The sequence below is a fragment of the Plectropomus leopardus genome, chromosome 20, assembly GCF_008729295.1.
Source record: "Plectropomus leopardus isolate mb chromosome 20, YSFRI_Pleo_2.0, whole genome shotgun sequence".
Classification (NCBI taxonomy): domain Eukaryota; kingdom Metazoa; phylum Chordata; class Actinopteri; order Perciformes; family Serranidae; genus Plectropomus; species Plectropomus leopardus.
Window position 1 is genome coordinate 8,559,243 of NC_056482.1, and position 25,509 is coordinate 8,584,751.

The 25,509-nt window shown below is 41.6% G+C and overlaps 1 protein-coding gene across 3 annotated transcripts; it reads left to right on the forward strand.

Moving 5' to 3' along the window:
• Nucleotides 1-4,577: 4,577 nt before the first annotated feature.
• Nucleotides 4,578-25,071, forward strand: sec16a (SEC16 homolog A, endoplasmic reticulum export factor). 3 transcript variants are annotated; one of them, XM_042509886.1, is made up of 32 exons: nt 4,586-4,668; nt 5,774-5,829; nt 6,356-9,796; nt 9,949-10,100; nt 10,310-10,398; nt 10,590-10,713; nt 11,047-11,245; nt 12,585-12,768; nt 12,944-13,086; nt 13,483-13,544; nt 14,094-14,232; nt 14,334-14,576; nt 14,666-14,763; nt 14,857-14,938; nt 15,473-15,590; nt 15,696-15,807; nt 15,922-16,027; nt 16,940-17,080; nt 17,180-17,293; nt 17,797-17,998; nt 18,114-18,577; nt 18,735-18,782; nt 19,197-19,361; nt 19,452-19,541; nt 19,675-19,731; nt 19,824-19,944; nt 20,145-20,282; nt 20,710-20,792; nt 21,204-21,275; nt 21,706-21,765; nt 23,437-23,505; nt 23,601-25,071. In XM_042509886.1, exons 3-32 carry the CDS (start codon nt 6,431-6,433, stop codon nt 23,673-23,675), a joined length of 7,116 nt encoding a protein of 2,371 aa, XP_042365820.1. In that variant the 5' UTR covers nt 4,586-4,668; nt 5,774-5,829; nt 6,356-6,430; the 3' UTR covers nt 23,676-25,071. The 3 variants fall into 3 exon arrangements, with proteins under 3 accessions (XP_042365819.1, XP_042365821.1, XP_042365820.1); XM_042509885.1 differs by lacking the exon at nt 5,774-5,829 and having other exon boundaries at nt 4,578-4,668; XM_042509887.1 differs by lacking the exons at nt 5,774-5,829; nt 21,706-21,765 and having other exon boundaries at nt 4,578-4,668.
• Nucleotides 25,072-25,509: the final 438 nt, after the last annotated feature.

Consider the following 25,509-nt stretch of genomic DNA (forward strand, 5'->3'; position numbering starts at 1 on the left):
TTTTTATGAATTTTCTATTATTTTTAAGGCTACTTTACACCACTACTGCACGACAATTCAGAGGGACTATTACATAAGTTATTTTTTACTTCACCACATCTTACAGCTATAGTTTATAAAATCTGATGCACAGTTACTATTTAGCTTCATCTTGACTGGCTACAGATTTTAAACAGTGCTTACACCTTATGCATCATAATAACGATTCAATCATGTAATAATATAATACCAACAGGGACCATTCTGCCCCTGAGTTATTATAGTATTTTTTATTTTTATTTCTTTTTTTATTTATTTGTGTTTTTGATTCAGTTTAGTTTCATTTAGTTTCCAGAGAGGCTTTGCTAGTTTCACTTTAGATTTTACTGTTTGAAAGGGTCTAGTTTTACTTTAGTATTTGGTATTCAGTTTCATTATTTGTTTCAGTTTTTCTAATATTATGGTATTTGTCAGGGGCGAGATTTAGTATAAGTTCAGCATACATGTGTATTACAAGACAAACATACTTTGTGAAGCTAAGCATGAAGACATCAGTCTCAAACATATGCACCAATGCCTCCTCATGCTGTCATGTTGACAAATTTGACCAAATTGATGACGGCTAAAGCTAAAGACTTTTCCTGCATGTTTACAGTAACTAAAATCTTTTTCTTTTTTTAATCACACTAAAAAAAAAAAAAAGAAATAACCTTGCTCTGCACAAGGAGTACTTTTTTGACTACATTGAGTACATTTTTGACTAATACTACTGCAAATTTACATGCAGGAACTTTTATTTGCAATCAAGTGCTTTTGTAGCATTTTATTGCAAAAAGAAATTATGAAATAATACTTTTTCCACCACAATTTTCAGGAGGGTAAGTATAAAATTACCACAATGAATATTCAAAATGTGTTAAGTAACACTTGCAATATTTTTTAATCTAGTAATTGTAATATTTGGTCTCCCTCAAAAAGACTTCATCTGTGCAAACAATGAAGCAGCAGCATGGCAGCACAGGGTTTATCATGCAGGGATGCTAGAGCTTCTCTGAAAGGAGGTGTTCTTTCATTGTCCTAATCTTTGCATCACGCAGTGTAAAACCAGGCCCACACCTGCCCATACAATCTTTGCTATCACTCTATTAACCACAACTGTGTGTGAGAAAGACAAATAGGATGAGACTCTAGACCTAAATATTTGTTATTATCTTCTCTGACTATTCAAAAAAATGATCTCTCTGCTGAGTTCGTATCTCAGTCATCACACACCTGCCAAACATGACAGCTGATTACGAGTGTATACGTGCCTCAGCAAAGATGGACTCACTCCAGGGATACTGTTCAGGAGAGACCCTGTGCTATTAACAAACCGCAGGGCTCAGCTTGATATTCGGGGGCTTATCAGGAATTTAGACAGCGGTTAACCAAACTCTCCTGGCCTTCCCATAAACACGACCCTAATGACAGGGTACGCAGAGTCTCTGAGGTCAAACACTGGCTGCTGTGTTGAAGCAACAGAGAGACGTGCCTGTTGCAAACTGAGTCAGGGGAAGAGGAAACATGAAATGAGACGAGTGAGGTGTGTGATTGTGGTGTGTATCTTTACAGTAGGTGAGGGGTTTACTTTGGCGGGTGAGCATGAGAAACAGTGTGTATATACTGTGTCTGCATAAAAAACCCAAAGGGCAACTGTGGTTACTCTTTACTTCACCTTATCTGCCCTTTAGTATTTTACAAACACTGTATGTGTATTTAATATCTATACAGATTTACAGATATGATTATTATTTTTTTTTAATTTAAGAAAAAGGGGGTAGGATTCAGGTGTGAAAATATAGACAATGCAGGCAGGCCGGATACACTGGGGCCCATTAGGTGGAGGGCCCCTCTAACAGTATGTTAGAGGAAAAATGAGTCTTTTATGAGAAAATACCAGCTTGGTAATATACATGACTTAAAATCATTTTCATAAATTGAAGCCATTTACTATGTATGCCCTCAAAAAAGGGAAACCCATCTCTGTCATGGCTTTCTTTTTGTTTTTTCTAAAATAGTCAGTAGAAATCTATAACAAAATATGAAGCTTATTCTATATACACACACACAAAACAAACAAACAATGGAATTAAAGTTATAATGTCTTATTTTCTATGGTACTTTTGTCATACACATATGCAACGATTGCTGGGTAATATGCACGTTGATGTTGTCAAATGTGAAGGAATGATATATGTATGTATGATAGCGTGCGCTATAGGGCCGATCATAATAGTGCGCACTGGGGCCCGTTGTAACTACCTTACGCCTCTGGTAGGATTTGATAACTAATCGCTTTCTCCTACTCCTTTTTTGGAAACAAAACACTTATGTTGTTTTCTGAATATGCCTAATGGGTATTCTGGAGTTGTTTTCTTACTTATATTTTCATTTTTATTTTCCGTTATGATTTTGCATGTTTGAAATAAAGATCTAAAAACTGAATATGTGTATCTCATGTGTGCTTATTTTATATTATTTCATGTTTTTACAACTCTGTTTTACTATTGTCATTCGTTATCTGTGGTACAGCAGCCTCCACTTTTGGGTGGCTATAGGAGGAGTTATAGCTGTCTTAGTTAAGTACTAAAAAGACCTTCTAGATGCTTCATTACAGTGTTTAACTGAGACCTACATTATCATAATCAATGAATCCTGTGTTAAAATTCCTATTAGAGACACCATAGCTAATTCTGCCAAGTTATTACATAATCAGCAGCTATGAGGCTTCATAGAGCTCAGGATTACTCAACGCACTCACCCGGCACAGAGAAGACCAACTGGGGGTTTTTTAGGTGTAAACGTGAGTGTAAACGTCTGTTCCAACCTGCCCCGTGGCCCGTAGTCTTCAGACACAGTCTAGTGGGAGGGTAGGTTTCGGTTGACAAGTCTGAGCGAAAGTAGAGAAAAAAGGAGGCGTGTGAACATGACATAAACCTGTGTGTACAGGATGTTTGTACTCTGCATCCAGAGTGTGTAATTTCTCTCATTTTCTGCTGTTTGAATCTTCTGTGTGGACTTTCCATTTGCTTTGAAACAGGGGGTGACTATTATGAACTTTAAATTGAGACTACAGTATCTCATGTTTCATAAAGATTATTACTTAATGCATCACTGTTAATAAGGAGGCCATATTTTGTAATATCTAATAAACTCAATGGTATTATAATGCATATATGATATATTCTAAGTATATATTACAAAATAGAAAAATATATATATCAGTTTACTCAAAATGTTTAGCAAAGCAATCACAAATATCAAACATGTGTATTGGTCAACCTGCCTTCATTTTTAAAAAAAATATATTTACTGAAACATTCAAGAAAAATGCATGTTTTGTAACTCTGAATTTATGAAAACATGACATTTTGATGGAAAGGGTGATAGGCAGTACTTTTCTTGACCATTGTTAGACAGCATATTACTTTCCAGTGTCTAGTTGCACAATAATTTAATTGATTTTTTTATTGATGTTTTTTGTTTTGGTTTCCTTGGTTAACATGGCTTGCCATCAGTAACTTGGTGGGTATGTACGTGACAATATAGCGCCCCCTAGTGGATACATATCATACCTACATTGTCTTAAATGTTGCTGTTTGTTATCTTTTCTTTGGCTCTTATCTTTTGGGCATTGCATAATAGCATACTATAATCTGTGGTTCAAAATACATATAAATCTTACATGCATAGTGATGTGATTTGTGCACTGTTATATATAATTTCGATTTTTTTTTCTTATATTCTGTATATATAACATATAACATTATATGTGCAATGATTTTTTCATATCATATTGTTTTATATGAACACAAAATTCTTAAATATAGGTGTTATGCATAGATGTAACTTCATAATATACATATATTGCAAATGTACTATATGTGCTATATAATCTTCATTTGGAATGTAAGGAAACTGCTCCATTGGTTTTTTTATGTATGTTCCATTGACACACACTGATGTGGGGAAATGTAGGTACATTATTTAGCTTTTTGATTTGATTTATTTGTTATTAATCTATGTTTTAAGGCATTTCAACACTTGAGTTTAGCCCAGTGTGATCAGAAAAATCCTGGAATAAAAAGTGCCTTTGACATATTAAAGCTGCCGCAGAATTTCAGTGATAACACTTTTGACATGACCCCACATGGGTCAAGGATATTGATATTATCCCCTTTTTAACTGATCTGTGGCTCTCAGTGCCCAGAACACCACTTAAAAGAGATTAATTTTACTGTACTAAGAGACCAACCTAGTGTCAACACCTGTTGTCAATATAAGCTAATTAGCAGCCCCCTTAGTCAAATCTGTATTAGAATTCCGACTCTGGTTTCCTTATGGACCCTGGTGTGATTAACTGACTGGGACTGGGAGATAACCATTTGAAATAACACGTGTACTAGAATGACAATAACATAAAATCAATGTACAAGCACATAAATGGATTTAGATAAAGAAATACACAGAATTTAGCCTACCTTTAACAAGCACTGCCCCGCGGTGACGCAGCCGTTGTTTGGCCCGTGACGCTGCTTGTACACGTAGCCTAGTAGGATGTGTTCATTGAAGATGGTGGCGGTGTGTCAGACTCACTGTCCTGCACATTTATAACAATATATTTATTTTTGTACACATTTCCGACATCGGGTAAGAGTAAATACATACCATTATTTACAATGCTTTGCTCTGAACGTTTTGAGATAGTCTCTAATGCAGGCATGAAACTGTTACCCCTGTAGTTAGCATAGGCTAGTTAGCAGCTAATGCTAACTAAGCACCGATGCTAATGCTAGCTGACCAGGCAGTGAACCTGTTAAATTATGCTCGACGAGTGGTCAGCGTCCTGTAACTGCTTGGCGTTTGTCCCTGTCAGTGTTAAATATGTACAAAAAGAGTAAGTCGGTCGTTTTGGGAGATTCTTTCAACTACAGGTGACTTTAGTTAGCAGTGTTTGGCTGGGCATGGCGTTTAGGACATGTAACGTTTTGTAGCCTTACCGTTAGCCGTTGAGCCAAGCACTCTGGACCTTTCCTCGTAGGCAGCTTAATGTGTAACGTTAATTAAATACCGTGTCAGAACAAAGTGTGTTAGCTATTGGTTAGAGTTCAACGAGTCTGGATAATGAACAGGTGTCAATGGCGTATATTTCAATATCTAACTTTGTTTTGTTTCGTGTGGACTGTCGGCTCGTCTGCGGCGCTAACGTTAGCTTTATGGGATTTCAACAGTTCTCAGTGAAGAACCGATGAAGAACTCGAGGCGCTTGAAAGATCCGGGATCCCGTTTGTAGAGCTCATCCGGTCAAGAGTACTTTCTTAATCATGTATTGCCTCTCTTTGTTGATCTCATTTTCTGTCATTTCAGTTGCTCAATGTCACTCTGGGCTAGCTCCCCTGAACTTCCTACTGACAGATGCACTGTGTAACGTTATGCATCTTATCGATAAAATAATATCATAAGGGCACCGGCCTTATTATCTTCTGTTTTGTATTTGTGGCATCTTTATTAAAATCTCTCACCTGCAAATAAGGTCTCAAACAAAAGAAATAATAATGCAGTAACTACAAGTTAGCAGCAGGACTTATTTGACACTTGCTCGTTAGCCGGTAGCTTCATCATCAAGTTCCTGTTTGGAAAGTTCAATCCAAAATCAGTTTTCCTTTTGTTTTACTAGATTAGCTGTTTTCATTCTTTCCAACAAATAAATAACTGTAATTGTAATTGGAGTATGGGATTTGTCAATGTTTTCCAGAAGCCACCAGATTGAAAATGACCTTCTGGCAAAAATCTTCTGTGATCTAAAAGCAGGTGCTTTTTTTAAATCAACAATTTCTGATTTTCCTCTTCTTGTTAAAAATGACATTTCTTAATAGTTTTACCTTTTCAGTGTTATTACCTTCAGAATGTGGTCTTGGTTTTTTTCCCCAAAAAACAATTTGATTTAAATATTTTTTTTCTCATATGTGACATGTTTCATTGCAGTTTTAAACATTTCCCCTTACATGATAAAATACATGTTTTCATCCGTTTGTATGATCATGTTTCTTCTAATTCTTTTAGTAAGATAAGCACGAGGCTCTAAAAGTAAAACCATTATACTTGTGTTGTGATGCAATCAGAGTTGGCATTCATTACAATTGGGCAGTTGTGTTTTACTCAACATAATACTGCATTGTTGGTCATAACATCCTAGAGCTGATGTAGAAACTGCCACGTTGTTCGTTCGTTTAAATAGGATCACAGACCATTACACAAATAGAGGTGTGGTAAAGCCCATCAAAAAGGCATGTGTGGCTTTTTGTTGACCCCTCCCTCTTTCCTTCTCTTTACCCAGCTTTGCCTGACTTCAGTCTCCTCAGTGAACATCTACTAGAGTGACCTGGTCCTCGGACCTGTTAGCTCTGCAGCCATGCAGCCCCCTCCTCGGACTGGACCTCCAGGGGCCTCTGGCCCACCTCCTTCTGGGCCCAATATGTTCCGCAGGACCAGGCCTCACAAGCATACAGCTGCGGCTACTGCTGCAATGCCACCTGCTACTCAACCCATGACGGACCCTTTTGCTTTCGTTCGAGCTCCTCCCCCTATGGCTGCAGGTGGTCTCCCAACAATACCCAACAGCAACCCTCCACCAATGCAAGCCCCACCTAACACCATGTACTCTCAAGCTGGCTCAGGGCTGCCTCCACAGCCACAGACACTGGAGGATGTCCCAGCTGCTCCCCCTGGTCCCCCACCATCCTCTCTGCCAGGGGTGACACTGTTCAACCCTCACAGTACAGCCTCCCCTGGTGCTTACCCAGCACCCAGTCCCGCAGGATATGCATCCTCACATAATGAACAGGGCTATTTTAACTCAACTGAACAGACACCATCTACAGCCACAGAGCCACCATCTGCAGCCTCAGCCCCAGCACCGTGTCTGACACCTTTTAACCAGGAATTTCAAGGACAGCCTCCTCCTCAGCCTGTGCCCTTCCAGCCTGTGCCTCCCACCACCTCTTATTCCCAGTGGGCCCCTGATCAAGGAAGTCGCCCTCCATCAGTTCAGAACTATTTTCAGCCTACTAGCGACCCTCCATCTCAACCTTTTAATTTACCTCCGCAGACCCAGATGTACGCCCCTCACACCCCATCACCCCATCACAACGCCCCCACCCCTCCAACACAACCTGGACATCCCCAGATTCAGGGTCCTCATCCCCCCCTGAACCCTGTAAATGCCCCTAGTTCTCAATGGCCTGACCCAAATGCTTCTCAGCAGCATAATTCCCACTTCCAGAGCTACTTCAGTCAGAGCTCTGCCCCCCAGGACTCATGGTTCAACCAGCCTCCACAGGACTCAGGCTACCACCAAATGGGGACTGGCCTAGCCCATCCTCAGCCCCGGCCTGACTCTGCTGCATCTCAACATGCGCCTAACACTGGGCCTGGGTCTATTTCTGCTCCTGCCCCTGCCCCAGTCCCATACTCTCAGGAGTCTGGTACACTGTCAATGTTCTTCAAAGACAATGATGTGGAAAATGAAGAAACACTGGCTGGAGAGAGAAATAAGGCAGTGAATGGTATTCCTGGATCCTTTCAGCATCACAACAACCCGCAGGCCCACAGTGGCCACGCAGATGCTCCTTTAGATTACCAAGGGCCTCCTCTGCAAGATCATTCACACCTTCCATACATGAATGACGGCAACCATGCACCACAAGGGACTACCCAAAAGCCCCCTGACTCCCAGTACGACCATGTGGAGAATTTGGAGTGTGTTCCGAACCAGGAAGTATTACCAAGTGAAACCCATAGCAGCCCTGCTGCTACTGCAGCCCATGGAGTAGACCAGTTTGAAACTGGGCCTAACCTGGAGACTCCAGATTCTATTCCAAGACCGATTAGATCTGCCAGCGTGTCATCCAACTATAGCAATATGAGCCATGGAAGTGGTAGTGGCACTCGTCGGCATCACGGAGTAGTAGGTACCTTTATTCAGCAGGAAAGTCCGCGTCTCACTGATGATGCTAACCTGCCTGCTGCCACTGGAGGCTACTTTGAGCAGATTGACACTTCTCCAGCTGGAGATATGGGTGCGCAACAGAGCTCCATGGAGCAAACATGGCCTCCCACACCAAGCCCCCCCAAACCCACTGGTATCTTTCAGGCCAGTGCTAACAGCTCTTTTGAACCTGTGCGCTCACATGGGGTTGGAGTGCGTCCTGCCGAGGTTGATAGGGCTAAAATGGTAGCGGAAGGGGGTGCGGATTCTACACCTGGCAACCTGGAGCAGCCACCAGATAATATGGAAAATATTTATGGCCCAGGACATCCCCTGCCTGCTGGGGCTGGAGGTGGTGTTCCCCATCTGACGCACCCAGTGGTTCATTCTCACTCTCGACCTTCATCCCGTGCTTTTGGGTCCAGTCGGCCCTGTGAGAGCCCTGCCACTACTCTCTGGGCTCAGCATGATCCTCCTAGCTTGGGCGCTAACATCCTCCTTGCACCTGCTGCTCCAACAGTTCTCGCTCCTTTAAGAGAGCCCAGTGCTGATGTCATCCAACCTCCAGAGGATGGACCTCTGGATCTGCAGCCCCCCCAGAGTGTCCAACCAGCTACGCAGCAGCACTCAGAGAACCTTGAGAACCCACCAAAGGTGAGTGAGGCAGAGCCAACTGATCCTCAAGGCAACCTGGGCTATGCGTCTCTCCTTGTGTCCGACTCGCTCCACCAGCCTGTCTTGATTGCCCCGCCGGTGTCTAATTACAATGTAATTCCCAGCAGCCCTGCTCAAGCACCCAGTCAAAGTAGCCTTAGGGAAACTACCCCCCCTGTGCGACCTCTTTCACAGGGACAGGGTGCCAGTACCTCCCAGCCACCTTCAGTAACCTCTAATCAGAATCCATTGTTTACCCCCGGACCTATAAGCTTCAATTCTTCAGCCTCTAACCAGGGCCCTCTCAACCTAACCCGAGACAACACAGAAGCAGCCCCATCAGACATCACAGCCCCGCCGCAGTCTCAGCCAGTCCGCCCTCCTCTTTCCAGGGGACAATCATTGGGTGGAGACAGCCACTCTTCTCTCCAAGTTAATCCACAAGCTTCTCTCTCGACTGCTGCTGTCTCTAATCACAATCAGCCATCAAATTATGAACTGCTTGATTTTTCTATGCACCAATCACAAGCCCAAAATCAAGCATCTGGCCATCCTTCTTCTCAACACGAGTCTCCACAGTCTAGTAATGGATTTTACCTACAGGTCACCAAAGATGCTCAGCAGGGGGGAAGAGTGATAGGGAACGCTCCTGTCCAGACCCCGGCTTCTTCTTCTACCCCACAGGTTCCACCAGCAGCCTCCCAAGCAGCTGCAAACATCCAGCCGCCACCGGCAGAACCTCCTAAGACATCAGATTCTCAGGCTGCACAGCAGGGACAAAATGATGCTCCTCCTGTTCCAATGAGTGCAGCACAACCTCCCCATGACCAGTATCCACCTCCAGCACAGGGGCCAGCCGCCGGGAGTGCTCCTCCTCCTCCTCCTGCTGGTGCATACCCTCCAGGGCCTCGAGGACCAGTACCTTCAGGTGCTTCCCAGCCAGCTCCTGTAGAGCCACCTCGACCACCCTCCTCTGCAGGCAGCCAGCAAAGCTACGGGCCGCCTCCTCCTGGGCCGGGGCAGACGTATGGTGGTTATTATGGTAATTATGGGGAATACCCAGATAGCAGAGCAGCTTATCCTCCTGGCCAGTACCCGCCGCCACCTGGGGATCCTAGAGCACAGCAATATTATCAAGTATGTGGAAAGTCTTTTTTCTGTTTGCTAACTTCAGAACGTATTTATCTGCCACTTTTTGTAAAGATGCACAACAAGATCATGCGTGAGCAACAGCTGCTGTGAAATGTGAAAATGCAACCAGAAAATCCCCTATTGCTTTTATCTTTCAGGATGGGCCATACAGGGGCAGAGGAGATCCTTGGTATGGCAGATATGAAGGACAGGCCGCAGCGTATCGTGATCCAAATTACCAGTACAGAGAGCCTCAGGCAGAACGACCCAGCTCCAGAGCCAGTCAGTACTCTGACAGGCCTTCATCCAGGTCTGTGAAATTGTTTCTCAGTCTGATATGGCACATACTTTATGTCAAGTCAGCACTTTTTTATTTAAATAATCTGTTATGCATCTGGTCTATGCCAGTGTCTGGCTTAGTTAAGAAAATATTGAGGGCAAGGTAAAGAATCCCTCATGGTGACTTTGATTTAAAACAAGTATATTTTGATCTCACCCTCTTCTCGCTTTCTCCCACAGGCAAGGCTATCCTGACGATTACCACAGAGCAAACCGAAGTGCCTATAATGAATATTATGCAGATTACGCCAAGCACTATGATTATGGAGGTATGAGCCACAGAGTTGAAAGCTGTCGTTGTTTATTAGTATGAATATTAATTCATTGTCCCCTGTTTGTTCACAGAATGTGTGTAAAATAAGTAGTTCAGAAAATACATTAATCTTTTTTATGTGCATATAAATTTTATTTTTGATATGAATCTCGCACTTTTCTTCCTCTCCATATTTTCTGTGGGAAGGATACAACTATGGACAGTATGACCCGCGCTACAGAGGATACTATGATCAGTCCTACTGGGCTAATTATGATGACGGCTACAGAGGGAGAGACAACTACTATAATCAACAGGCGTACCCTGCCAGGTATGCAGAAAAAAAAACATTTGTGTACATGTAAATGAAGTTGTTTGATTATATATTAATGTATGTTTGGAATTGATGGAGCTGTGTAAGAAAGGTGTTTAGTTTCTGTTGATTTATATGTGACTGATGGAAAATAGATTTAAAAGAGAAGTTTAAGGTTATCGACGTGCAATCTGTTATATGATAGGTACTTAAAGCCTTGTTAAAATGTTTGCTTCTGGTTTATTTGTTACATTTAAGACTTTTCAAGGACTACATGCATACTTTATTATTGCAGATACTGTTGCAGTAATAAAAAAATTATTATTAAAGCATTGTACACTCTATTCACAGGAAAGAAGGCTATGATGATCAGTGGCGCTACTATCCTGGTTATGATGCCAGTTTCGATGATGATTACCGTCGGCGTGGAGATGTGTATGGCGACGATTTTGACAGACGCAGCGTCCACAGCGAGCAGTCGGCACACAGCGTGCACAGCTCCCACAGCCACCACAGCAGACGCAGCAGCTTCAGCTCACGATCACAACAGGTACATGTTTTTGTTTTTTTGTATGCATTGATGTAATTACCTGTTTCTGTTATACACTACCTTGGCTCAAAGGCTGAGCCAGTTGTGTCGAGATCTGTGAGAAGTACTCGCATTTCTTAATATCAAAACTTGGCTGGAGAGAAAGTTGGAATGTGATTAGCAGGGAGTTCCTGAATTCATGAGCAATTAAGTTTATTTTCCAAAATGTGGAACTATTGATTTAGAGAGATGTTCTTCTGTTGTGTTTTATGGCCTCTTAAGAGTGAAGCCAACATTCAGCCAGTGGTTGGTTTCTCGTGATATCCCCTGTAGCATCTTTTTTGTTCTGTTAGCTACGCTTTGAAGTCGTTTTGTGATTATTCCTGCTTCTCAGCTGCTTCATTTAACAGTTCCTTGACAATTTTAGGATGGGCACCAATGTAGACAAATGTCCACTTAGATGCAAGGAAGTGATTAGAACTTAGTGGTCAAAGGTCACTGTGACCTCACAAAATACATTTTTGGCCATAACTCAAGAATTCCTGATCTAATTATGACAAAATTTCACACAAATGTCTAACAGACTACAATAGTTAACTGATAACATTTAATATGTAAAAGGTTAAAGATCATCTTCACTGTAACATCATAATTTTCTGCAAAAAAACTTTGCAGGCCATTGTTAAACACCATATCTCAGGAACAGAAGGGGAGACATTTGGTCAGATACTGAATTGGTGACACTAATTTTGGTTGCCCACCTTAAAACTGTGCTGTTTGTGTAGATCCTCTATGCTGCCAGGTTGAAGATCTGTGTGGAGCACGTTTTAGAATATGTAGCTTCTTTGCAGCAACATCCATATTCGAAGCATTGTCTGCTGTCATGGCTACATGTGAGTCTGAAAAGACATGGATATAAACTCCAACTTGACTGGCAGAGGCACACAACCGCGAGGCAGTAATTCTAGTTGTGTAAGTCTCCTGACACCTCGAGTGAGAAGTATGTGCTGACATTTCAGACTAATCTACCCCTCTCACTCTAAATGCTTACTGCACTATTTACTCCGCACTTACACTATTATGACCAGAATTAAGTTCTCAGCATCATCCTAATAACTATCAGCAGCAAAGTCTTAAGATGTAGATACCAACCTGGCAGCTCATCTTAAATCCAAATGGAATTCAGTATCATGCTTAACAAATAGCCAACACTGCTTTCTTGAAGTTAGTTTTTAAGCTAATTAACTGTTTGTTGTTGATCTTGAAAATGTGTTCAACTTACAGCCTGTGGGTGTTTGCTTTTGTGTGTTATTTTTCTTTCTATTTGATAATTAACTCTGTTTGTCTTCCCACCCTGCAGAGCCAGGTATACAGAAGCCAGCCCGACTTAGTGTCAGCAGTCTATGATACCACATCATCCACTTTGGCTGTGGACTACTCCTATGGACAGTACCCGAACCAGACTGATCCGACCCAAAACTACAGCCAGTACCTCTATCCCTCTGAGTACCCCACAGAGAGCACCTGGATCGCCCCCGAGCAACGTAAGCACACAACCCTTAGTGTCAAAACGTTTTTGTGATTGGTAGTGCTTTAAAGTCACTAAGAGAATGAACCAAAGTTCAATCAAATACTAACTAAACCGCTAGATTTGGGACATTATACTTTTTCCTTCTTTTGTCCACTGGCTCAAAGTCTGACCGATGTTTTTCCCTCCAGCTCCTCCTCGTCCTGCAACCCCAGAGAAGTTCACCATACCCCACCGCTGTGCCCGCTTTGGACCTGGTGGTCATTTGGTCCAAGTTCTGCCCAATCTCCCCTCAGCTGGACAGCCTGCTCTTGTTGATATCCACAGCATGGAGGTACTTCTTAAACAGATCGCATTCATTCCCCGTACTGTGTGAAATTTTGATCTATTGCGTTGATTTCATGAAACGCTAGGGACATCAGAAAAAGATTCAAGTATAAGGCGTATTGCTTTTGCACTATCTTGACCATTCCCTCACACATGCAACCTAGTGCTTTTTTTAAAGGGAGCAAGGTACTGAAAACCTGTAACCCCTTACCTATCACTAAAATTTAGCCCCCTAACTGCTCCTTCAGTCCCTTGAGAGTGTCAGAGAATGTTGCTCAACCCAACGCGAAAAAAGACAGAATATGGGGATTGTGCATTTTTTTTGTTAGAGAACATGCATACGACAGTTACACAATGATAAGGTCTCATAAAGTAGTATTTTGAAGCATATCTGTATTTGCAGACGATGCTGCAGGATACCCCAGATCAGGCAGAGCTACGAACTTTCCCTGGACCTCTTGTCAAGTAAGTGCATTCTTCCCTTTTTGTCCATCACAATTCTGTTCCATTCTGTTTTTGATATTTTTAACAAGTCATGCAATGCCCAAAACCAACAATGCATTAGTTTGTACCTTCTGGCTTCCCTCGCCTGTCTGTGTTTCAGCCCAAAGCCCACTGGTTCCCACTGAAAGTGTAAATATTACAAAACAGGTTTAGAATATGTAGTTTCTTTTTCTTCTTTTCTAATTGCTAGCAATCACGAGTGAAATTGTGTATTTGGTTGAGACTTTGTCTCAACAGACAATAGGATTAGGTCATTGTTGGGGTTTTTTTGACAATAAAAAAAAAAAAATCAACATACTTATCCTTAAGACTTTCCCAGCACTGTGCATATTTTGCTCCAAACTACCTATTTACAGCAACCTTTTAACGATGAAACAATTTGTTTGTCCATATCATGTGTCATAGCTTTTTTGTTGTGTTCTTCCATCTTGATATCAGTATGTATAAAAGGTAGCACTAGTTTCACAAGTCGCCTCCAACCCGTCTTACATCTTGGGTCCTGTCCATTAGGGAGGAGACTCATAAAGTGGACGTGATAAAGTTCTCCCAAAACAAAGCGCTTGAATCTGCTCGTGACAACAACATCCTGGACAGAGATTCGGCCCGCCTGCTCTGGGAATTCATCATGCTTCTCTGTAGACAGAACGGGGTAAGACTCAGCGAACATCACCAGGCATCTGTTATAGTAAGAATGCAACATTGTACATTTGCTGGAAACTACCTTCTCACTGCCATACTCTGTTTATAAAGACCGTGGTTGGCACGGACATAGCTGACCTCTTGCTGAAGGAGCACCGCTCTGTCTGGCTACCGGGCAAGAGTCCTAATGAAGCCAACTTGATTGATTTTAACAACGAGCCGCTGGCACGAGCTGAGGAGGAGCCGGGAGCTGGACCACTGTCCCTGCTATCTGATACCTTCATGACCGTCCCAGAGAACCTTGGCAAGGAAACAGAACGCTTCAGGGAGCTGCTACTGTTTGGCCGCAAGAAGGTAAAGAGACACCCTCTTTAACTGCATTATAGTTGTTTATGTAGTATCTTGTGATATCTGAATTGCGTTCTATTTTTTCTATGAAATAGGATGCACTTGAAGCTGCCATGAAGGGAGGTCTCTGGGGACATGCACTGCTGTTGGCCAGTAAGATGGACAACAGGACACATGCGCGTGTCATGACAAGGTAAAGCTGTGACTCCTAACCCTGGCTACACCTTTATTCTGTGAATGTTTTGAAAGATTTATAGATGGGATATTGAATTTGTCTGTTTTTTAGGTTTGCCAACAGTTTGCCCATCAATGACCCTCTGCAGACAGTGTACCAGCTGATGTCAGGGAGGATGCCTGCATCAGCCACTGTGAGTATTGCATCAGCCCTCTCTCTCTCTTTAATCCTTTGGAAACTTGGAGAGACATCACTTTCTCTCAAAAACATGGGAAAAGGCAATGAGAAACTGAGTAAGAAAAGTTCCACACATTAAAAAATTAGTAGATTTAGATTAAAAAAAGCTAGGGAAAAAATGTCAAGGGAAAGAAGAAGAAAAAAAGCTAAGAAAACTATTTATATATTTAGCTTTATATTTATATGTTACACAGTTATTATAATTTTCAGGAACGTTATCCAAGTCTTTTTTTTTTTTTTTTTTTTTTTTTACTAATAACCAGGGAATTTTCTCTCTTTTTTTTTTTTTTTTTTAGCAATCTTGCAAATGTTAGGCTCATTTCTATATTAACTGAAAGAAGTCAAGCCAATTTACTCAGTTTTCAAAGGGTTAACCCTTGCTATTTTTTACTATATTTCTGAAGAGGTTGCTCAGGCAGTATTTTTCAAGTATGTGCTCCTCTGTGTTTTTAGTGCCATTTCAGCTGAGATACTTATTTTATTTAAACAGTGCTGCGGAGAGGAGAAGTGGGGTGATTGGCGCCCTCACCTGGCCATGGTGTTGTCTAACCTCACACACACCCTGGACTTGGATACTCGCACAATCACCACCATGGGTGACACCCTCGGTAGGATATAATCAAAAAGGCAGTCAAAAAAAGTGTTTGCATTCTTCATTACAACAAACACATTACACCTCACATTCTGTCTGGACTCATTTTGTGTTATTGCAGCTTCCAAGGGGCTGATTGATGCCGCACACTTCTGCTACCTAATGGCCCAAGTCGGTTTGGGAGTTTTCACAAAGAAGAGCACCAAGATGGTTCTGATTGGCTCCAACCACAGGTTAGAGACAGAGGCAGGCACACATGTCGTGTCGTCTATTAGTTTTATAGACTAGAATACACGTTACATGTAACATGCCACACATATAACCGTATCTTTGTGTTTTTACATCAGTTTGCCGTTTTACCAATTTGCAACCAATGAAGCAATCCAGAGGACTGAAGCCTATGAATATGCTCAATCTCTGGGCTCCCAGCCGTGCTCACTACCTAATTTCCAGGTACATTTTTTGGTATTTACTGTTTGAAAAAAATACGATACCAGTAGCAAATCCAGTACCCTAAAGGTGATGCCGATGCCAATAGAGAACTTTATTCGAAACTTTTTTTTTCTACTGCAGGCATGTAGTATAATTTTACTTTAGAACATTTTGGCGACATGCTGAAATGCCAAATCTAGTGCTGCAACTCATTATCAATTAATCTGTCAGTTATTTCCCTGATGAATAAAACAGTTATTTTGGTCAGTAAAATGTCAGGAAGTGGTAAAAAAAAAAAAAACTCAAACAGTGTTACTTGAAGCCTGAGATGACATCCTCAAATGTCTCAATTTGCCCACAACCAAAAGATGTTCAGTTTCCTGTCATAGAGGAATAAAGCAATCAGAAAATATTCACATTTAGGAAGCCATAATAGAAGAATTTGACTTCATTTCTTTACTCAAACCGATTAATTGATTATCAAATTAATTGGCAATTCTTTCAGTAGTTGACAGCGAACTGATTAATCTTTCCAGCTCTTGCTAACTCCTCTAAAAACACTGCGCTCAGCTTTACCACACCACAGACTGTATTGGCTATACATGCAAAACCATACAAAACCATGCAAATAGTCATTTTTTTAATAGATCATGGCACTAAAATGATCTAACGCAGGTATTATTTTACTGAAGACGTTTTATTGATTCTTGGCACTGGGTTATTGAGGTCAATACCTTTAAAGGTATTGAATGCAGTTACACAACCTTACTTATAAATGAATAAACCAACAAACACACAGTTTGTCTCTTGTGGTATTGCTCCAAAAACCAAATAATTGACAAATGTCTGTGCAGACTACTAAATAAGTGTTTCCAAATCATGATTTTGTGATTCTGTGGACTAACTCTGCTGCTTATTATATTCTCTTACCAGGTGTTCAAGTTGATCTATGCATGCCGCTTGGCTGAAGCTGGCCTGAGCGCTCAGGCCTTCCACTACTGTGAAGTTATTTCTAGGACTGTCCTCATGCAGCCGTCCTACTACTCTCCTGTTTTCATCAGCCAGATTATACAAGTATGCACTCACTCTCCCTCCCGTCTCTCCCTTCATACCTCTTCTGTTCAGATACCAGTTTTATTGTTCTAAATGTACATCTATGCTGTTGTTTGACAGATGTCGGAAAAGCTGCGATTCTTTGATCCACAACTGAAGGAGAAGCCGGAGCAGGAGTTGTTCAACGAGCCAGAATGGCTGATCCACCTCAGACAGCTGGATGGACAAATAAGGGTGAGGAGGGAAAAAAGGGCTTAATCAGACTATTTTTTATTTATACAAAGGATTTTCAGAGTAAAGCATTTTGTTTTGGTAGTAACTTTTATTTCCACTTGGGCTCCATCATGAACTGATAAGATTTTGGTGATCATAGGTCAGGGGTCAAAGTCAATGTGACCTCATTTATCTCATTCTTGTAAATTCTCAAAGGACTCACTGATGAACTTATTCGATTTCGGTGGTCAAAAGTCGAGGTCACGATGACCTTGCATCTGTTTCATACTTGTGAATGTGATATCTCGAGAACAACAGTGAGGCGGTAGTTTTAGTTTAGTATATTTCCAGTGTGTTACTTGGACTTGTGTAATAGCCAAATTCATGAGAAAAGAATGAATCTCTTTTTAAAAATTCAGACATTTTATTTAATGTAGAGTTTTCACATTTCTGGTATTTGAACTGTAATTTGTTCCCATGTAACAAATGTTTGATTCTTGTCCTTTTTTTGTCTGTTTGTTTAGACGGGGGCAATTACATACAATGAAGACAGAGCAACACCTGCACAGTTTCACTGCAGCAGCCCCAGCTGTGACTCAGAGGAGGCCAGTCCACCTGAACCTTACAACATGCCTGTGGAGTTGGATGGCCCCGCCCCTGACAACCCACTGATGAGCACATTACTCCCCGGGCCTCCACAGCAGGGAGTACAGCTGATGCCTCCAGGTGTGTGTGTATGAATGTATTTGTATTTTGATTTTGGTGGTCTTCTTTTTAACCTCTCTTAACTGTGAGCCAGATTCAAAATTCATCATATCTCATCTTATTTACTTTCTCTCAGCTCCCACCTCTATCCTCCAAGATGGGATGGCTCAGCCTTTACCCGCCGGTGATGTTCCCCAGTTCTACCCAGTACCCCCCAGCGGACCGCCAGGCCAGATTCCCGTCCCAGGCTACCCTCCACAGGATCCTGGTTTCGCCCCGCCTCCCTTCCAGCCTCAAAATGAGCAGATAGAGATGTTCCCAGGAGCTCATCAACAGCAGTGTCCCCCACCTCATCAAGTGGGCCAAATGTCACCACACATGCCACCCCCTCAGGGGCCACATTCACCTATACGAATCAACCCCCCGCCACTCCAGATGCCTCAACACATGCCTCAGCATATGCCCCCTTCTCCCGGGCACATGCCACCTGCAGAGCAGATGTCCCACGCCCCACCAGAGATGCACCCCACCCAACCAATATCATCCTCCCCACCCACCAGCTCCTTCACACCAGACCTCTATGACCACATGGCCCAGTTGGTCAGTATCTGGCTGTCTGAATTCTGAAAAAAAATCATCCTTTAGCCTTCATTCTCTCAGCAAAATGGCAAATTCCTGTTCATAGACATGTACTTGCTTTAATGTTGTGCATTTTTTACAGAAAATAGTCAATACTTTGTCTTTTTTGGTGCTGCAGGGTGCTGGCAGGAGATCGAGGACTACTTCACAATCTTCAATGCATATGGTGCGTCTGTGTGTCATGTTATATATATGTATAAATAGCTAAAATATTTGATGCCTGAGGATTCTTCAGTTCATTCTCTCCAGGGTTTTTTTGTATTTGCACTTGTTCACAGAGACAAAATAGAGTAGGTTGTTTTATCTCAGGTGTCAACAAAAGTATATGTGGTTGCACAGCTAATGTTACACCCTATTTTAACTTGGCTTTAGTTTTCAGAAAATTAATTGAATCTCCTACAATTTTATTGTAAAAAGAGTACTCAGAAGTATCGATTTAGCATTCTACTTTTTAAAAAACATTGTCAGACTCCGAACAGACAGTCAAAAAGCAAAGGCACCATCCAAAACTGTCTCTTTCTACACACGTCTCAAAAGAAAGGTGTATATATAATTCTGACCAGTATTTTCTCTTCTACAGGCTTCAGGACGTCGCTCTCGCACCACCTCCGAATCTTCCACTCACTCTGGTGGAAGAGAGCGGAGCAACTCGGCCGTCAAGCAGGCCTCTCCACCTCCGCCTTCAATTCCCGAGCAGCCTATCAAAGAAGAGGCCAAGAAAGCCAAGAAAGACTCTCCGAAAAAGGTTCATACTCACACATAAACACTTAGACTTTCAGACAGTGCTCCTGCAGCGTTCATTAGTAATCAGTGCTGCTTTCTGTTTTTCACACAGGGTGGTGGTGGAGGTGGAGGTGGCGGCTGGATAAAGTGGCCCTGGAGGTGGAAGAATGAAGCTCACCTGCCAGATGACAAGAATAAATCTGTGGGTTAAAGCTGTTATATGTGCTGGTGTTATAGCATTCCTCTGTATTCAGTTTTCACGTTTGCACTGATTGTGTTATGTACTTCTACATTTGACCAGTACTAATGAGTAATGTTGTTTTGTTTATTTACAGATTGTTTGGGATGAACAGAAGCAAAGATGGGTTGACTTGAATGAGCCTGAAGAGGAGGTCTGTATTGTTGAAAAACTGGCCTTCAAGACAGATTGATATTTTTTACGCTCGCTGGCTTTGTTAAAAGGTTTTTTATGGTTTTCTTGTAGAGTAAGCCCCCTCCACCACCTCCCGCTGGCTTTCCCAAGATGCCTCAGATGCCTGGCCCTGGAGGGCCTGCTGCACCGCTGAGCAGCGGTCCTCCTGTCAACATGTTCTCCAGGAGAGCAGGTGAGACGAGGATTACTCACTGTGAATTTTCTCTTCAAACAGCATGCTTGATCTTGCATAATACTATTAACAGTTGAATTTCAAGTTGTTACAATAAATCAAGGGCACATGAGATATTGTAATTGTCACACAAACTAGTCAATCAGCATTTGCACCTGTTTGCCCTGTTTTTTTACCTCTGACATGTACTTTCTCCTCAGGCACAAAGAGCAGATATGTGGATGTTCTGAACCCCAGCAGAGCTGCTAAACCGGGCGGATTAGCACCTGCTCCTGCAGACATCTTCGCTCCTTTGGCACCAATGCCGATGCCCGCTAACCTATTTGTGCCTAGTTCAGGTGCGTGTTTCAATTCCGCTAAATGAATAATTCAAATATATGCATGCTACCTTCTGCACGGATATACATGGTGAGAGTAGTTAAGTAGGGGAAAAAAATAGTTCCTACATAAAACTGCTCACAATGACATCTGTGGATTATTTTGAGTAACCGGGTCATGATTTTTGGAAAGACACATTTTTGTTGAGTTCTTCAAATGTATTTTTTTGGTGCTTTGAGCACCACAAGCCGAGCGCCATCTAGTTCTAGTATATCGGTGCAAAGACAGACATTTCTGTGGCCAATATCTCCAACACTCTCCAGCTCACACCAAAACTATCTAGATTGATAAATAGCACTACAGGTAAGAGGAAAAATAGTGTTTTTGCAGTGAACTGTCCCTTTAAGGATTGAAGTAATTAAATTTTTCTCTGAATCCCATGTGAAGCTCCTGACGATCAACAACCTCTGGAGGGCAGTGAAGGAGGAAACCAGGAGCAGAATTCACCAAACACCAGCGCTGCTCCACAGGTATGTTTTACTCTCTACTAGCGTCTTTTTGCAAATAAAAACGTGTATTCTTTGTTGGTCTAATGATAAAATATACATTGTTAATTTAACTTTATATCAGCATTTTGACTTAATATTTCCCATACCTCTTAAATAGTGTATTACTATTGTTGGAATGTGAAATCCCAGAATAAGATCATTACATTATCCTGTATGTTGGTGAATTGATTGGTGAGCTCTCGATGTGCTGATAGGTAGATTTTGTTACCTTTGGACAGAGCTTTTTCCAGTCTTTATATTAAGCCAAGTTAGCGGGCTGCTGACTGTAGCATCATATTTGATAGCAGATTACAGTTTATTTAACCAGTCAACATGAAAGACAAAGCTCTACTCATTCAGATTCTCCTCTGTTCTGATCTTTAATCTGTTTAGATGTTCAACCCAGTGTTGCTACCACCTGCCCCAGAGGGTCCTCCCGTGCCTGATGGCTCACAGTCCGGAGAGGTAAGAAAAAACCTCTCCTGTCTCCTGCTCTTGTAGCCACCATAGTACCATCATGCTACCACTGAATCATGAAGCTCGACAGCCTAACAGCCAGTGCGTGCGGTGTGCTTATCTGTATGAACCTACGTTTATGAAAGAGGGTGGAAGAATATGGGAATGCATGCATGTCAAATTAAACTCTTTCCACATAATCATGCTAAATGCACAGCCTTGGTAAAATGTCAAATCTGTGTTCCATTTGCTGTTTTTAATCTATTTCTCTCCATGTCAGTTTTTTCAAGAACCATAATTTCCTAACGCTGATTTTAATTTTATTTTCATTCTGAACTGGTGGATAGTGGAAACAGATCTAATCCAGTGCATGGGAGATTATTAATATGGGTCTGTGTTTTTGTTGTCTACTTGTTTATTTCCCTCCTGCTGTCTTTAGCTCTCACGTTCTAGCTCAATGAGTTCTTTATCACGCGAAGTGAGTCAGCATTTAAACCAGGTACCTCTAGCAGGGCCTCAAATGGTCCACTCTCACCCCTGCCTGCCACCCACCAAGCTCACCACATCACTAGTAGCACGCTTCACCATTTGCACCTGAAGCTTCAGCACCTATCTAACCCAGGATGTCCGTCTGCTCACCTGCCGGCTGTCTCCAGCATGTCTGAATTCACTCTGCATCTGTTATGGACGAATAAACCTGGCAAATCCTCAAAAAAACTAGTCAGCCGTTACCACAGTGAAGTTCCTTTTTTTTTAGCCATGCTAGCAGCGTGACTTTATGGATGGCTCAGTCAGTCTGTTGCTCCTCCACTTTGCACCAGACAGAAATAGCTCACTACTATCAGAGGAATTACCATAACATTTTATACAGACGTTCATGGTCCTTGGAGGATTAATCATTCTTACTTTGGTGATTCCCCTAGTTTTTCTATAGCGCCACCTTGAGGTTGACATGTTTGGTTTTGAATGAAATGTCTTGACATCTTGTTAATTGGATTGCCTTAAAATTTTGTTTAGACATTAACCCCCCCCTTGATGAATTTTCCATATACCTCCATCATCAAAATGTTATTTGTCAAATGCTTTGGTTCATTAACAGATATTTCCATCAGCCTCAGCTGTACTACGTATTTGGTGATAATTAGCAAATGTTAGCATGCTGACATGTTAATTAAGTAAACAACCCCTTCTTGTCACTGTGACCATATTAACATGCTGATGTTGGCATTTAGCTCAAAGCTCCCCGTACCCAAGTACAGCATCACAGAGCTGCTAGCATGGCTGTAGATTCTTGAGGGAACAATTCAACCCCAAATGATCATTTGTTTATCAATTACTCAGCCTGTGTTACTTTGAATACATGTAGAAAGCATAGCTTTTTTTTTGCACGCCTCCGGTAAACAAAGATTTCCAAAATGGAAAACAATACCGATGAATTGAAGTCATAGGGGTCCGCGTTGAACAACAGCAAAACTATATCAGAACGTCCATTTACAAACTCTCACTCAACTCGTGCAGTCAGACAGCCCTTTCAGAGAGACCGCACTGACAAAAACAGTATTTTTATCTCGCTGAACACTTTTAGCTGATGATCTACCGCTGCCTTAAACTGTTATTTTGTGTTATTGTGACTTTGGTGTTTTAAAGGGTTAGTTTGGATTTACCAGAGTCCCACAATAACACAAACAAACTAACTGATCGAGGCAGCGGTAGATCAGCAGCTACCGTGTTCAGTGAGGTAAAATTACTGGCGAGGTAAGCCTGTCTGTTTGGGACGTTCTGTGCATACGATTGGATGAATGAGACTTGGATTATACTGCGTCTGTTGTGTGAGAGTTTGTAAATAGATGTTTTGATCAAATATTGCTGTCAAACAGGGACCCCTAAGTCGCTGGTTAACTTTAAGCTGCAGATCAGACTGAGGCATGCTGGAGACTGCTTGTTGTCATGGGAACACACAGCTTCAATAACCCATCATAAAGCTTGCATGGTTACTAACATCAGTGAAACAGTGGTTTGTAATGTTGCCTCACTGTGGACCCCAGTCCTGTCTGACATTACCTTTCCACTGAGTGGCATTGGGAGTGCATCCCCCTCTCTGCCTCTGCCCACTGAAGTGATGGGATGGGAACACTGCACACACTGTAATTAATATGTTTGTTGTTTGCAGAGTCATCCTGCCCAGGGAACTGCTCCCACCGGAGGCGTTACCTTTTATAATCCTGCACAGTTTGCACAGGTGAGGATAAAAAAAAAAAAAAAGTTGTATTAGTTTTGCAATTGTAAAAGGGACTCTTTTCATTTGAGAATAATAACACTCTTTCCTTTCCCCAGACAAGTGCACCATCGGGAGGTGGACACCGCGCTGGACGTTTGGGCGGTCAGCGCCAGTACCCTGTGTTGAAATAAAAAACATCTTGCAGAGAGATTGTGTAAACAGACTTGTTGAACAGAGCGATATCCGACCAGGAAGGAAATCAAGCACACGGACTTACTGATCTCTGCCTAAAAGTTCCTTCATTTTTGCCCGCACCTAAGAAGAGCATAATCACAGTCTCCATCATGTCGATCTTTAACCACTCATTAATTTTTTCTTTGGTTCAGTAATGGTCACTGGTGTTTTGTTTAGTTTTTTGAACAGGGACTGTGATTTCTTGAAGGGCTTTTTTCCTGCATCCATACAGAAAACAGACAGTTGTGTAATGAGTTTTAACACACACACATAAAGGTTTCATACAAAAACTGTCATGTACAGTAAAAGCGTCGCTCCTGTAAGCTGTCCCCTCAAATCTAACACTTAACAGAATCATCATCCCTGATCCTGTTTTAGGTTTGTGTCGCAAGTCCACATGTCCATGTTTGACTGAATGCGTGATGGATAGAAAGAAAGTGGCACCTTTTAATTTCATATTGTGGACTCGTATGTGCATTCGCAGCTCTTCAGTGTTCTCCTGTCAACCGGAGACGGCATTTCGTGTGAGAATGAATTGTGTCAATAATGAATTGTCTGCTGTGTTGTTTGCTTTTTCCCAAGTCGCCCTCAAGAAAAAGACAGAGGTTGGATAAAACAGCAGGGACACCAGAGAGTTTGAAAAGAGTCTGCAGTGTTAGGGTGCTGCCCGTTTCAGATATTTATTTAAAGGTCCTCCTGCCCATCAACAGCTCTTGATTTGTGTCAGAGTCTTTCGTCCAAGTTAGGCTTGAGTTTCTCCGCTTGAGAAATTTGACAGAATCACTGAAACGAGGGGCGGTCACCAGAACAGCAGGAATTGGGATTAAAAATTGCATTTTAAATGTCGCTACAAATAAATCTATCCAAATATTTGTATATCAGATTGATTGTATTTATGAGCTGTAGGCATAAAGGCGCGTGTGTGTGTGCGTGTGTGTGTGTGCGTGTGCGTGGAGAGCAACTAATTTTTTCTGATTAGCTTTGAAAAAATGCATTTATGATTCACCAGAGATGACGTGGATTCATATTCTGATCGTTTGTATTGGCCGCTTCTGCAGACAAATAAATCTTTATCTAAATTGTGAAACGAGAGTTAATTGTACTCTAAATACTTCCTTGTCATTTTAATTCGCTGATGTGATTTTTAATTCAATCATTTGTCATCCCGAATGTTTGATTCAGTAGTTTTTGTAGACATCAGGTTATGATTTTAAAAGGTCCCCCTTTTGTTTCATAGGAGGAATTGTTTTTCCCTGAATGTTTTAGGATTCCTCGTGTAAAAGTCTTTACATAAGACAGTAAATACAGAAGGTGAAAACAAAATGGTAATAAAGTTATTTTTTGCGCTCTGTAGCACTTTGAAAGAAATGTCTATTGGTTTGATTCATTACAAGATTTTGTGTCTTTAAAGTGAAGTTGAATTAAATATTAGAACAGGGTCCTTTTCAAGACCTTTACGGGATCATCATAAACCAAATTTAAACTTATTTTTTACCAAATCATCTTTTTCTTATTCAAGCATTGCAGGTAATCACAGAGATAAAGTAGGTTTAAAGTGGAAATGTCGTTATTTCAGTGAGTTGATCCACGTTAACAGTTAAGTGTAAGTATAATATGTGTAGTAGGTCAGTTGTAGGTTTAAAAATTTGTTACATCAAAAACTTCGACTTTCACACAGAACTTGACTCATTTTGACAAAAGAATGCAAATCAGGATAGAAGAACCAACAACACTCATATCCATTAACCATATCCAGTCAAATCAAAGTTTTTTACAAGGCAAACCATACAG